The following is a 15,027-nucleotide window of genomic DNA, read 5'->3' as shown; positions in this document are numbered from 1 at the left end:
GAACCACAGGGGCTTCCCCCATGACAGGGGCCACCCCTTGGTCTCAGGTTTGAGTCTTGAAGTCTCAGGATCTGGGACGTTCCTGACCTGTCAACCCTTCAGTTAAACATTGGTCAGCGGGGACTTGATTGCCTCTTCAACTGCCTTCAAGGTACCATTTGCCGGAGGCTACAGGAGAGGGTACTAAGGTCCCGTTGGGGACACCTGGTTGGTCGCTGTCAGAACTGGATGCTGGGCTACTTGGGCTGTTAACCTGATCTAGCAGGGCTCTTCCTATGTCTTGGATTTCTGAGATGCCGCACCCAGTGGCAGCCAGGAGGCACCTCTCCTTCCAGGATGCTTCTCTTGCATAGGTAAAGGTAAAGGGGCCCCTGACCATTAGGTCCCATTGTGGTCGACTCTGGGGTTGCGGTGCTCATCTTGCTTTATTGGCCAAGGCAGCTGGCGTACAGCTTCCGGGCCATGTGGCCGGCATGACTAAGCCGCTTCTGGCGAACCAGAGCAGTGCACGGAAACACCGTTTACCTTCCTACCGGAGTGGTACCTATTTATCTACTTGCACTTTGACGTGCTTTCGAACTGCTAGGTTGGCAGGCGCAGGGACCAAGCAATGGGAGCTCACCCCATCGCAGGGATTCGAACCACTGACCTTCTGATTGCCAAGTCCTAAGCTCTGTGGTTTAACCCGCAGCGCCACCCGCATCCCAGGAAGCTCCCTCCGGCAAGTGGCAACACCTCTGCAGAGGCTTCCGAGATCCTTCTGAGGCTGCTGTTGATGATGTACATGGACTGTGTGCTCTAGAGATACAGCTGCTCCAAACCTCCATCTCGGAATGTGAAAGCCTTTAAAGGAGGCCCAGTTGTTTGTGGAACACTTGTCTTTGACTCATGCTGTGATAAATCTCATTTTAAAAACCATTTGTTTTTCCTAAGCCAGAGCTTTCCAAACTGCTCATGTTGGTGACGTGACTTTTTCTATAGCTGCTAACCTTCAAGGTGAAGTGGGAATGCTGTCTCCAAAGCCAGACAAATTCCAACCTAGTTGCTGTTACTAGGTGGATCATTAGGTCCTTATATAACACATTTTGCAGAGTTTTCTCAGGTGGGGGGAAGTGATGGCAATGCTAAACATGGGTCTGGAGGGATAACGTGTGGTGCTATGGAGGAGCTAGGACCTTTACCCATAAATCTTGTGCTGCTAGGCATTGCCACCCCATATGGCAACATCCTCCCCGTCCCTTAAATCCTCTCCAGCAAGCGGCTGGTAAATTCACTTTGCAACCTGGCAGGCATGTAATATCATCTATATAGGAGAAATAATGCAATTTCTCTATTTTTGGATGATACACTTTGAATTGAGGGCACTTGTATATTTTAAGAATATTACATAACCTATGTTATTTATTATCATTTTCTATTTGTGTGTCTATTGTACTGGTCACAACTATGCCATTGTATAGTTAATGATGGTTAAATCATGAAGGATATTCTTTTTAAGCAAATGCTTCTCCCCCCCCCCCGCCCCCACTGCTCAGCTGATCCCCTCGAGACCCCACTCTTCCATGGTTGTTTTTTTCCAGGGGAGCGCCTAGCCCTGGCACTTCCTCTACAGATCCAAATAGCCTGAAACGGTTGTCTGTCGACAAGACAACCTGTTTCACGCTGCCATTCTGTTCTGTAGGCAGACCAGAAGTCCAAGGATATTATTTTTAAGCAAATGCTAGCACCCTTAGTTATCCTATTCCTGCATTGCAGGTGGTTAGACTAGCCCAGGCGTCCTCAACCTCGGCCCTCCAGATGTTTTGAGACTACAATCCCCATCATCTCTGACCACTGGTCCTGCTAGCTAGGGATCATGGGAGTTGTAGGCCAAAAACATCTGGAGGGCTGAGGTTGAGGAAGCCTGTACTAGACGACCCTTTGGGTGTCTTACAATTCTGCAGTTCTGTTTCATAGTGGGCACAATGAAAGCTTCTGCTTTTGGGAAGCAGAGGCGATATCCATTTAATTTGGAGGTATTGTACAAGTATGATGTTTTCCTGACTAAGGCTTGCACACCACCTCTCTGTTACTATTATTATTATTATTATTGCCTGACGTATGCGCTGCAATAACTCTTTGGAGATCTTGAGAGAACAGCTCCCTCCTAAACTGGTTGTTGAAATCTGAACATGCCTCGGCAGGCAGCAGTTGGTGGAAACGGGCACACTTGGAAGGTTTGTGCCCCTGGAAAGAAACTGCTCAGTTTTGCTCCCATGAGAAGCAAGCAGAAGTAGGGATAGGGTGTCAGAGCTCACCATGTGTCTGTGACCAACAGCTCACCACAAAAGTGCCAATTTGCTTACACAGCAGCAGTGACTGTGTAATGGGTTGTTTTTTGCTCATCGGGTGTTTTTTGGGTGTCGGGGGCAGGAAGGGAAATGTCAGGAGAGATGAAAAAGTACTTTTTTCATGCAGCACATAAACAATAGGACTCACTGCAAGCCTATGCTGATACAGTGTTTAGAAAGTTGATGTGAGTTTTATTCTCTAGTTTATTAACTTTCTAGAAGTTTTAAATTATTGGTTAATTCTTCTTAATGGCAAATTTATTATTATTTTATTTCTTGTAAACTGGTTTGAGGGCGTCCTTTTACAATCAATTTTACAAAATAAATAAATGACAGCAGCCAAGGCAGAAGGAACCAAAGTGATTTTAGACATGGTTGTATGGGGGTGGGGAATCAGTTCAGGGTGACACCAGCAGGGCAAGGAAGCTAAGCTAAGTTTTGTATATAGCTTTGTAACAGCAAAGATAATCCAGCCTCTGCGGATCATTTGCTATCTTTGCAATTACTACTGCTAGTGTGATTTCTCGACAACAGCAACAAAAGCAGCCCTAGCCAAGAGGCTCTGCTCTTGCCCTCATGCTTATTCCCATTTCTGTCCTGGAGCAAGAGAGCAAGCAGGGTGGAGAAATGGCAACAGAAGCAGGCTACCTGAAAAAGAGACCAGCGATGAGGACGAGGAAGATCCAGGAAGAACTCAGGCTTAGGAGGATGCCTGTTATCAGTGCTGCCTGCATTGCACAATCCCATGCAGGCCCAAGAAGAGCACAGGAAGTGGGATTGGCAGTTTGCAGAGGCGGGTGGCAGGAAGCCAGCCAGAGGATTGCAAAACCAGGAACAGTAATGGCAGAAGTGAAAAACATGTAGATTCCACTGTTTCACACAGTCACTCTATGGAAACACAACAAAAGATGAATAGGCGGCTGACCTTTGACCTTTCCTTAAACAGAAAGGGTTTAAAAAACGACCACATACTAATATTGAAAATTAAAAAACGATTCTTTACCTCCCTAAATTTAGCTCCGAAAGGAAGAGGCATTAGCCTACAGAAACCACACAAAACCAATTCCAAAACAAAATAATCTTTAATTGGTCCAAAAGAGACAAGTGGCAGCTGGAAATGCACATAAACTCCCCGACAACCTCTGCAAATGAAACCTCCCCATGACCTACCTTCCCCAACCTGCTGCCCTTCAGATATTGCTGAACTACATTTCCCATCATCCCTGAGTATTGGCCGTGCTGGCTGGGTTGAACAACATCCAGAAGGCACCAGGTTGGGGAGATTTCCCTTAGGCTGTGCTGTGCTGCTTCACACCAAAGAAGGAATCAGAATTGGTTTCCCCTTACCAACACCAAAAGATGTCCACGCAGCCCAAATGGAAGCCCTTCTCGCTTCAAACGAGAGCTTCCGAACTGGCTCTTCTTAGCGGTCCTCTGACAATTGACCTCAACAGTTTCGGAGATTTCCTTTTTAAAAAAAGCTCAACAATTTTGGGGTGTCCTGGTTTTCTGACCCTAACTTCCAGAATAAGAAAAAGGTGCATTACTTAACAGTCAATAGTGCAATTTGTCCTTTGTTTCATGGCCGTTAGCCTGTAAACACAACAACAGTGGCTTACCCTTTTTGTGGGGGGAAAAGACAAACGGGTTGCCAGCTTCCCTTCCCACATTTGACAGCTGTATCACGGAGAGAGAGAGAACCAAAGGATATAGCTGTTCAAATCATCGCCACCATCATTATATTGCACAGCAAGAGAAACAGCTGCAGCCTCCACCATCTCGGAAGGGCTCCACCAGGGGAAAGCTCTGTTCCCTTTAAAAAAATAATACAGAGGAGCCTCAATTGGAAAAGAAGTTGGCAACTGTAGGAGGCATTTCAGCAATATTTTTTTTTAAAAAACAGTACTTTGTAAATGTAACCCACTGAAAACAAGACAATGCTTTTTTTTAAAAAAATGAAAGGCAGAACGTATCTTTGGGAAGATGTCTGGTCAAGAGATTGTTGATGATGCAATGCAGTGCAAAGACGCCGTTATCTTTTTGAGAGGGTAAGAAAGTGAATGTCTGAGGAAACTGAGGACCCAAAATACTACCCCTCCCCAAAGCTTATCACAGGGTGTTTGGCGGGGGAAATGAAAAGACAATTCAGCCTCTCCAGCGTCACCCAGCGAAAGAAAAACCACAGAACCCGCTTTGGGGAATGGGCACCGTAAACCAGGGACCGGGAACTTGCAGCCCTCGAGATGCTGACAGACTCCAACTCCCAGCAGCCCTTGGTCAGGGATGACGACAGCAGCTGGAGTCCAAGTATGTCTAATGGTCCACACATTCCCTGTCCCATTGTAAACACCCCTGTGCCTCTGGAATAGTGAGAACTGCACATATCACAGTAGAGTCTTCCAAGTGACAGTAACTTCAAGTGGTAGGAAGGAAAACTTCTGGGGAGTGATCCTGATAAGCAGCCAAACTATTGAAACGCACATCCCTCCTCCCTCCACAAGAGAATACAGGTGGGGGACAATGCAAGTGACCCCACCAGGTAGCACCATCCATCTACTGAGGGTACCCAAACATAGTTAGCAGACCAGAGCATCTTCACCAGGAGATAAATTAAGCCACTGAGACATCCCCCTGAAGGAAACATTCCCCAGAAACAGCTGCATGAAACGCCTCTGGAATTAAGCTACCAGAAGCCAGTTTGGCTAAGCCGCTGAGGGCAACTGTCCACTGACAACAATCAGTTGATGGGTTCGTACTCTGAATAGGGCTTCTTCCGAGAGACGAGGACAGTGATGCTGCCCCCCACCAGGAGCAGCACTGGAGTCCCCAGCCCCACTGCGAGGATTGCGATCACGAGGGGGGAGAACCCGTCCTTAGGGGGCTCGCCGAAGCCAATCAACGCAGACCTGGAAGGGGTGACAGGAGGGGTGGGGGGAGAGAAGAGAAATTGTTAGCCAATACCTCAACTTATATGGGACGCGGGTGGCGCTGTGGGTTAAACCACAGAGCCCAGGGCTTGCTGATCGGAAGGTCGGCGGTTCGAATCCCCGCGACGGGGTGAGCTCCCGTTGCTCGGCCCCTGCTCCTGCCAACCTAGCAGTTCGAAAGCACATCAAAGTGCAAGTAGATAAATAGGTACCACTGCGGCGGGAAGGTAAACGGCATTTCCGTGCGCTGCTCTGGTTCGCCAGAAGCGGCTTAGTCATGCTGGCCACATGACCTGGAAAAACTGTCTGTGGACAAACGCCGGCTCCCTCGGCCAGTAAGGCAAGATGAGTGCCGCAACCCCAGAGTCGTCCATGACTGGACCTAATGGTCAGGGGTCCCTTTACCTTTACCTCAACTTATGGTCTTGCTTCTCCATCCACTGTCCGTGTGGCGTAGGGGTTAAGAGGGGCCTCCTTTTCCACACCTGTTTTTTACGCAGGGAAAAGAAACCTAGCCCCCCAAGACCGCTTCTCACCAGCTCAGGTAGCTCTTTTCTTGGTAGGCCTCGCTGTCCTCGCTGCCAAAGGAGATGTTGATGGCGGCCACGCCGTTGTGGACCTCCAGCTCTTCCCCAAAGTAGGCGTGGGCTATGCTAGGCCGAGGAACCGTGCGATTCTCCGTCTCCAGCTGGTAATACTCGCAGTGGACAGTGTCTTCCCGCTTGGGCTGCAAGGCGCTGTACGCTGCCGTCTTCCATTGGAGGAAGCTGAACCCAGCGCTGTCGTTGTGGGGGACAGAAACCAGCTGGGCCATCTGTTCCAAGGAAAGGAAAAGCAGGCAGTCGTGAAATTAGGGTCACATTCACACCATACATTTAAAGCAGGGGCCAGCAATCTTTTTCAGCTGTGTGCCGGTCCACCGTCCCTCAGACCATGTGGTGGGCTGGACTATATTTTGAAGGGGGGGGGGGGGAAATGAACGAATTCCTGTGCCCCACAAATAACCCAGAGATGCATTTTAAATAAAAGGACGCATTCTACTCATGTAAAAACACACTGATTCCTGGACCGTCTGTGGGCTGGACTGAGGCGGCAATTGGGCCGCATCCAGTCCCCGGGCCTTAGGTTGCCTACGCCTGATTTAAAGTGTAATGATACCACTGGAGCAACCGAGTCAGATAGGCAGGGTACTACTATTACTACTAATAATAATAATTAGTCAACTTGGGGCAATTGCTCACTCTGTTTGTGTCTGTCTGTCTGCCTCTCTCTCTCTAACCTACCTCACAGAACTGTTGTAACAACAGAATGAAGCAGAAGGAGCCTGTATGCCACCCTGAGATCCTTGTAGGAAATGGTGGTCTATTTATGTACTGTATTTTTCTGTGTATAAGACGAGGTTTTATTTATTATAAAAAATGCTAAAAATTGGGGGTCATCTTATACACGGATAGTGCTGAGGTGGGACGGGCAACTGGTGGCTGCCACTAGCAGGACATTGTCACTGGCGTTTGGTCTGGTGATTGGTGGCTGCGGCAAGGTCTGCTGGCGATTTGCTGCTGCGGCATTTGGGCGGGAGATTAGCAACTGCTGGTGGCGAGCGGGCAGGTGATTGGTGGCTTCATCGATGCGTGGGATTGGCAGTGGCAGTCAGGCGGGTGAGCAATTGTTAGCAATACTCCCCCCCCCCAAAAGCTCAACAACTGTGGGCAATCTCCCCCCCATATCCTCAATTTGGAGTCCCAAAAAATAGGGGTCGTCTTATACATGGGGGCATGTTATACGTGGAAAAATACGGTAAATAAATAATTTCCAGGCAAGAGAAATCATAGAGGTAGAAGGGGACCCAAGAGCCCTCTAGTCCCAACGCCCTGCGATGCAGGAATCACAGCTAAGGAATCCCTGGCCGATGGCCATCCAACCTCAGTTTGGGATTTTAGGGCTAATACCTCCCTCCCTGGTACCCTCTTAAGCCAGAAGCCCCTTTTCCTAACCTCATTACTTGGAGCTAAGCGTGGCTAGGAAATGACACTCTGCACGCGTTTCAGAGGCACCCTTTCTGCACGTTTCATACCCCAGCAGCGGGATTACCTCGAATATGGTTGGCGTATACTCGTCGTCGATCGAGCGGGTGGATTCCAGCTGCTTCTGCCCGCCTCTCTCCTCCACGGTGACGATCTCCAGCGCAAAGCGAGAGCGGTTGCCCCGAGGAGCGACCCCGCGCATGACAAAGTCCACCTTGGAGCTGTTGGCCGTGTGCAGGAGACGCGGAAGCGGGCCGTCGCGGCTGGTCTCTTCGTACGCCGTCACCTGGGGAGCAGCGATGGGGACCGCCAACGGTGGAAAGTTGGCTGGTTAGGCAAGAGAGTCTCACAGTGCATGCCCTGCAGTTGTGAGAGACGCGCTGTGGCACAGCTGGATAAAAACAGCCCAGGGGGGAGAAGCCACAGCTGTCCAGGTGTATCTTTGGACTGCCAATGAGGCCCAAACAGTATGGCCAATGGAGACAATGGGGGCTGGATATGGAGGGCCAAAGGTTCCCCAACCCTCCTTCCATTCCTTGTATTTCTCTTAAGAAGAACCTGCTGGATCAGGCCAGTGGCCCATCTAGTCCAGCATCCTGTTCCCACAGTGGCCAACCAGATGCCCATTATGGCTGGAGAGGCCTGGCCAGATGGGCGGGGTATAAGTAATAAATTATTATTGTGGGAAACCCAAAAGCAGCACCTGAGCACAAGAGCCTTCTCCACTCCTGTGGTTTCCATAGCTAGTATTCATAAGCTTTGCTGCCTCCAAGTATGGAGACAGACTATAGTCATTACGGCTAGTAGCCATTGATAGCTTTCTCCTCCATGAATCTGTCAAATCCTCTTTCAAAGCCATCCAAATTGGTGACCATCCCTGACTCCCGTGGCAGCGAGTGCCATAGTTTAACTATGCGCAGCCACAGATGTTCCCCATGCCCTCCCGAAAAAGTGATGTAATTTAGCATGTTTATTTGACTTGCATCTAGCGAACCAAGTTTGAAAAAAACAACAACGAAGCCGCCTTATATTTATTTGCAACTGACACCCATCCATTGTCAAAGAGAGAAAAAATCCACCTTGCATCACTGATTAGATACATGGCATGATTTGCAACAGCCTGTCATGACAACACGCAGCGACTGGCTCTCTGACCTGTCGGAGGGGAAGCCACGCCCTTTTTTACCTGGAAGGAGATGCTTCCGTTCCGGAAGGTTCCTCCAGAGTCGGGGCCAACCCCCTGAAACGTCGCTGTCAAAGTAGTCTCGTTCAGCTGGCCATCAAGGCTGTCCCAGGTGAAGTTGGCCAAATCATAGGTGGGGTAGAAGCTGCTTGCATTAGCTTTGGAGAGATCCGAGGTCTTTGTACCGTTGTACTCAAACACCTAGAAACATCCGTGTTAATGTAGGATGAGCCCAGCTGGATTAGGCCAAAGTAGGCCCCATCTAGCCCAGCACCGTGTTCTCATAGTGGCTAGCCAGATGATGCCCAACGTCCTGGAGCAGCTATATTCACACCCCTTTTCTCCCCACTGCTGCCATTCTCGTTCCACCCCACTTGGATGACCCCACACACCACCTCCTGCCTTCATTTCAGACTCTGCAGCCCCCCAAGCTTACCTTGGAAAAGATGACAGCCATGGAATACAAAACGCTTCCAGCTGGCTCGACCTGGATGGCTCCGGAGGGCGAGGGGGAGAGGAGCCGGGTCCAGTTGACGTGGAGACCACTGCTCTGGCTTCTTGTGTAGACCAGCAACACAGTGGGTGCCCCGATGGTACTCCAGACATAATGGATGGTGTCGTTGAGACCCACCGCCCGGACGTGCAGGAGGTTCACGGCAGAGCTGTTCCAGCCCGGGTTATACTCCAGGGAGACCTGGAAATGGGCGTCCCCACCAGGGTGTTAAATCTGCTTCACAAACGCCGGGCAAAGTCGTCATTACGTATCTTTAGGCACCAGGCATAAACACTTCTTATTTGCCAGGCCTTGGGCTTTTCATTAGGTAAAGGGTAAAGGGACCCCTGACCGTTAGGTCCAGTCGCAGGCGACTCTGGGGTTGCAGCGCTCATCTCGCTCTATTGGCCGAGGGAGCCGGCATACAGCTTCCGGGTCATGTGGCCAGCATGACTGAGCCACTTCTGGCTAACCAGAGCAGCATACGGAAACAGCGTTTTACCTTCCCACCGGAGTGGTACCTATTTATCTACTTGCACTTTGACGTGCTTTCGAACTGCTAGGTTGGCAGGAGCAGGGACCGAGCAACGGGAGCTCACCCCGTCGCGGGGATTCGAACCGCTGACCATCTGATCGGAAAGTCCTAGGCTCTGTGGTCCCTTATGGGCTTTTCATTACCTGTGGCCTAAGAGTGTTTCACTTATTTATTTATTGCATCCCACCTTCTTTCTTCCAAGGAGTAGGAAATGGCATACATTGTCCTCTCCTCCTCCCCATTTTTATCCGCACAACAACCCTGTGAGGTAGGTTAGGTTGAGAGAAGCAGTGACTGGCCCAAGGTCACCTAATGAGCTTCATAGCTGAGTGCGGATTCGAATCCTGGTCTTGCCCAGGGTTTTAGTCCAACACTCAACATCTGGGCAATCTTCTGGGAGACTCACGCCAGTGCTGGGTGGGGATAGAGGGCACGCAAAAATCCCTCCCAAGGTGTAGAGAACTGTCAGAGAAGAGAGTGTTTTGAGCTTCATTTAGTTTATTTTCAAAGGAAACTACAATCCAATGCCAACTTAGGATCTAGAAGTTTTGAATTGCAAATCCCTCCTGCCTTTGTCAAAACAACTGGAGGGCAGCTGGCTGGCAATGGCCATTTCAAAACACTGAAATATGACCAGATCAGCATATCTAATTCCCACTGTAAAAAAAAGAACGAACTGAAAGTATTACATAACTGAAAAGCAATTAATACTTGCCTTACTTATCAGCTCACTAAAAACTTATTCTAGGGTTGACAACTTTTAGAAGTTAAAGAAAAGAACTTCTAACCATATTGAGAAAGGCAGTCCAGGACAGGGTTTATTACTCTTCTTTCTGAGGCACTGTTAGCCCAGCAAATAAGGACAAATCTCTATTTTAAAAAATATTAATGTACTGTGAAACCAAAAGTGATTGTGGAACTAAGGGAAGATCACCATTTTCCTTCCTTGTATTTTTAGTGCAGTGCATTTTGGGCCTTGGTTTTAAAAAGGTCAATAAAAAAGTATTTTTTTTTAACACAAACATACCTGTAATTTGCCTCAGCCCAAGCAGCTTAGAGTGGGAAAGCAGGCAATGAGGTTGGAATGTGGGTTTTATTACACCCCCAAACACTGACAGGAAATGAACAGATTTGATTCCCTAACTTTGCAACTTGGTGGTAGTGTCTCACCAGGAGAAAAATCCCTACAGACTCCTGAACTGGCTTCTAAGCAGGGAATACCAATGCACACCTACATATTTTTCACAGGCCAAAGGCAGGATTTGAGAGTCTGAAACTCCTGCTTGGGACCCCTGTTGATCTCCTCACCCTCAGTATAAAAAACAGGGCACCAGAGAAGTCTAACACACTGGTGCCCCATCCAGAGATCAGAGGAACAAGCTGAGATTCCCAGGAGTCAGATTTGGCCCTGGCGCAAGATTTTTGGGAGGCAAAAATCAGACAACGCAGGAACACACTGTCTTCAAAAAGCTCAGAGTCTTGGTTTAGTTGTGAATCCCAGCTTACAAGATTGGATCTGCCATTTTAAAAACATGCACATGCATCCTTTTTTTTGTATTTTAACCCCACACTTCCTCCCAGGAAGCTCAAGGTGGCAGATGTATGGCTCTGCTTCCATCTCACCCTCACAACAACCTTACGAGGTGGGCCAGGCTAAGAGGTGGACTTGTTTAGTGGACTGAGTGTCAGGCTACGGGTTCAAATCCCCACTGAGCCATGAAGCTCACTGGGTGACCTCTGTGGCCCAGGCACTTAAATTCTGCCTTGCCCTACCTTACACGGATGCTGTGAGGATAACACAGAGGGGAAACCATGCCTTCCTGAGCAACTGAGAGGAAGGAGGATTAAAATATAAAACAGAAATGGTGACTACCCCCAAGAGGAATCTTGCAGGGCTTTATGACGGAGCAAGGATTTGGAACTCATAAAAAAACACAGTGGTTAAAAAACAACAACTGGCTCCCATTTGGCAGAACAAGATTCAAAGTTGGGATTAGTCTTTGAAATGGTTGAAACCCACATGGAAATCCCCTAGTCCTAAAATCCACCCACAACACAGCACAGTTTTCCTCTCTCTTCCTGTTTTTCTCATCTTCACTGGTCGTTCTCTCTCCTGCCCCCCACTTTCCTTTCCTTCAACAAGCGTAACAGAAAAAATAAAATATAATAAGTGTAAATTATCATGTAAAAATAAAGCTTCAGGTGTTGCTGAACTACATTGCCAGGCGGATGGGCGATGGAGCCCAACAACACCTGAGCGACCACAGGGACACCCCATTCTCGGGGTACAGAACATTTATCAGGGTCATCTGCACCTCAGTGGGTAGACTCGCAGCGGTTCTCAACCTGTGGGTCCCCAGATGTTGTTGGACTACTACTTCCATCATCCCTGAGCTCTGGCCTTGCTAGCTAGGGGTGATGGGAGTTGTAGTTCAACAACATCCGGGGACCCACAGGTTGAGAAAGGCTGGAGAGCATTTGCTTTGCATGCAGAAGATCCCAGGTACGATCCCCAATAGCATCTCCAGGTAGGGTTGGAATAGAATCCTTGCCTGAAACCCCGGAATGCCACTGCCAACCGGTGCATGCAATACTGAGCTAGATGGACCAATGGTCGGACTTGGTATAAGGCAACTTCCCATGATACTAGAAGGAGCTACAGCTCAGTGGGAGAGCACCTGGGTTGTATGTTAAAAGCTCCTAAATTCAATCCCCAACATCATCTCCAGGTAGGGATGGAATAGACTTCCTGCCACAAATCCTGGAGAACCATGGCTGCCAGTCAGTGTAGACAATACTGAGCTAGATAGAGCATGGTCTGAGTCAGTATAAGGCAGGTAGGGCTGGGAGTGTCCCCTGGTCAGAACCCAGGAGAGCTGCTGCTGCCAGTCAGTGCTGGCAACACTAAGCTAGATAAACCAATGCTCTGACTCTGCATAAGGCAGTTCCCGAGGCTCCTAGCCTTTGCCAACCTGCCCCTACACCAGATGTTTTGGACTACAGCTCCCATCAGCCCCAGCCACCATGAGCCAGCCCAGGCTGGCAGCGGCTGACCTCACCCAGCCCTCAAACATCCCTGAGAAATAAATCTCCTCCAAGGAGGGCATCCACCCACCGGCCCCTGGGCCGTCCTACCTTCCTCTTATACCCGGCGGGATCCCCTGCCCAGCTCCCCACCAGCCACAGGAGGGGCAGCCAGACCCAGCCGCCGCCGCCTGCCAGCATGTCGCTCCTCCAACTGCCTGGGCTGCAAGACCACGTGACGCCTGCAGCTGATCATTCCGGTTCATTCTTAAAAAGGGAGGAGGCTCTTAAAGGGGCCGCTGCGTGGAGGAGTCGGCTTGCTGGGTTTCTTTTCTTGGGAGAGAATGGAACGGAACCCGGATTCTTGCAGCAGAAGGAAAAGCACGGAGGCTTGTGGACCAGAATAACAGGGCCATGGTGCATGTTCAAAGGGCCATCCATCCCACATCCTGGCCTCACAATGGCTAACCAAATGCCTCCCCCAAAAGCCTGTTTTTTCGCTGTCTTTTCTGTATTCTGTTGGAAGCAACTTTATATGTAAAATAAAGTCCTTCACATAGTTCACAAGCTATGGAGGTTGCTGCCACTGGAGGCACCAACTTGGATGGCTTTGCCAGGTTCTCAGCTAGAGCTGTTCCTGGGCAGGGAGAGCCTGATCACTGTATTCCATGCATTGGTAACGTCAAGGCTGGACTACTTGTAATGTGCTTGATGTGGGGCTGCCCTTGGGTCTAGTTCAGAAGCTGCAGCTGGTGCCAGACTGCTGGTGGGGGCATCTGGCCAAGAACATGGGATATCTTTGTCTGGCTGCCTATCTTCTACCAAGCCAGATTAGTTTACAAAGTCCTGAACTTAGGTCTAGGTTACCTTATATATACCCCAGCTCCATCAGAGATCATCAGCAGGAGCATCACTGGCCATTCCCTAAGTTGGTGAGGCTCATTTGCAAAGAAGAAACAGCCTTTAATTTTATCAGCTTTGTTGTTTACTTGTTTAGTCGTGTCCGACTCTTCGTGACCCCATGGACCAGAGCACGCCAGGGACCTCTGTTTTCCAATGCCTCCCGCAGCTTGGTCAGACTCATGTTTGTCGCTTCAAGAACACTGTCCAACCATCTCGTCCTCTGTCGTCCCCTTCTCCTTGTGCCCTCCTTCTTTCCTAACATCAGGGTCTTTTCCAGCGAGTCTTCTCTTCTCATGAGGTGGCCAAAGTATTGGAGCCTCAGCTTCATGATCTGTCCTTCCAGTGAGCACCCAGGGCTAATTTCCTTAAGAATGGATGCGTTTGATCTTCTTGCAGTCCATGGGACTCTCAAGAGTCTCCTCCAGCACCATAATTCAAAAGCATCAATTCTTCGGCGATCAGCCTTCTTTATGGTCCAGCTCTCACTTCCATACATTACTACTGGGAAAACTATGGCTTTAACTATACGGACCTTTGTTGGCAAAGTGATGTCTCTGCTTTTTAATATGTTGTCTAGGTTTGCCATCGCCTTTCTTCCAAGGAGCAGGCGTCTTTTAATTTCGTGACTGCTGTCACCATCTGCAGAGATCAAGCCTAGTATTGTGGGATACTCATCAATGAAGATGCAGCAGGCACCTTCTGTTTCAACTTTTAAATGCCTTTGAAGTTTTCTATTCCGCCAGGCCTATACAGGTAATTAAGAGTACATGATGTGTTTTAAACTTGTTTATATGGTTTTTACATGGTATGCCTCTGAAGAGTTTGGAAACTTCAGCAAGTGCAGAATTCAGTGGCCAGATTGCTCTCCAGGGGCAAGACAGTTTGAGCATATTATACTGATCCTGGGCTGACTGTAGTGGCTACCAATTGGTTTCTGGGATGTTTGTACATTGTTTCCCAACATCTGAAGTTCACGCCAAACTGGATGTAGGTATATATATGCAATTAGGACCACTAAGGAACACTTGAGGGTCAAAACGCATTTGGTAACAGTTTTATGTCCAGTAGTTTTTGTATGTTGCATGAAGAACAGGGTCTCTATATAATAATAATAATAATAATAATAATAATAATAATAATAATAATAATAATAATAATAATTTATTATTTGTACCCCGCCCATCTGGCTGGGTTTCCCCAGCCACTCTGGGCGGCTTCCATAGAAACCAAAACCCCACTAAAATATCATACATTAAAAACTTCCCTGAACAGGGCTGCCTTAAGATGTCTTCTGAATGTCAGGTAGTTGTTTATCGTTTTGACATCTGATGGGAGGGCATTCCACAGGGCAGGCGCCACTACCGAAAAGGCCCTCTGCCTGGTTCCCTGTAGCTTTGCTTCTCGCAATGAGGGAACCGCCAGAAGGCCCTCGGCGCTGGACCTCAGCGTCCGGGCAGAACGATGGGGGTGGAGACGCTCCTTCAGGTATACTGGGCCGAGGCCATTTAGGGCTTTAAAGGTCAACACCAGCACTTTGAATTGTGCTCGGAAACGTACTGGGAGCCAATGTAGGTCTTTCAAGACCGGTGTTATGTGGTCTCGGCGGCC

General features: G+C 48.9%; 1 protein-coding gene across 1 annotated transcript; it reads right to left on the bottom strand.

Annotated features, from left to right (window-relative positions):
- Positions 1-3,393: 3,393 nt before the first annotated feature.
- On the bottom strand, positions 3,394-12,769 carry GLMP (glycosylated lysosomal membrane protein). Its single transcript, XM_028710298.2, has 7 exons — positions 12,628-12,769; positions 8,901-9,158; positions 8,468-8,665; positions 7,349-7,567; positions 5,794-6,071; positions 5,087-5,236; positions 3,394-4,143 (listed from the first exon to the last, which is right to left on the bottom strand). Exons 1-7 carry the CDS (start codon positions 12,715-12,717, stop codon positions 4,068-4,070), a joined length of 1,269 nt encoding a protein of 422 aa, XP_028566131.2. The 5' UTR covers positions 12,718-12,769; the 3' UTR covers positions 3,394-4,067.
- Positions 12,770-15,027: the final 2,258 nt, after the last annotated feature.

Source organism: Podarcis muralis, chromosome 16, assembly GCF_964188315.1.
Source record: "Podarcis muralis chromosome 16, rPodMur119.hap1.1, whole genome shotgun sequence".
NCBI lineage: Eukaryota > Metazoa > Chordata > Lepidosauria > Squamata > Lacertidae > Podarcis > Podarcis muralis.
This window is presented reverse-complemented; position numbering and strand designations above follow the sequence as displayed.

What these genes read in the sequence shown, in the direction of transcription:
- GLMP (XM_028710298.2), bottom strand. Translation starts at nt 12,717, where the DNA reads ATGCTGGCAGGCGGCGGCGGCTGGGTCTGGCTGCCCCTCCTGTGGCTG. An exon ending in TGGCTGTCATCTTTTCCAAG is followed by an intron (nt 8,666 to 8,900) that starts GTAAGCTTGGGG and finishes GGATGTTTCTAG; the next exon opens with GTGTTTGAGTACAACGGTAC. An exon ending in CGGAAGAAGCCCTATTCAGA is followed by an intron (nt 4,144 to 5,086) that starts GTACGAACCCAT and finishes ATTTTTTTAAAG; the next exon opens with GGAACAGAGCTTTCCCCTGG.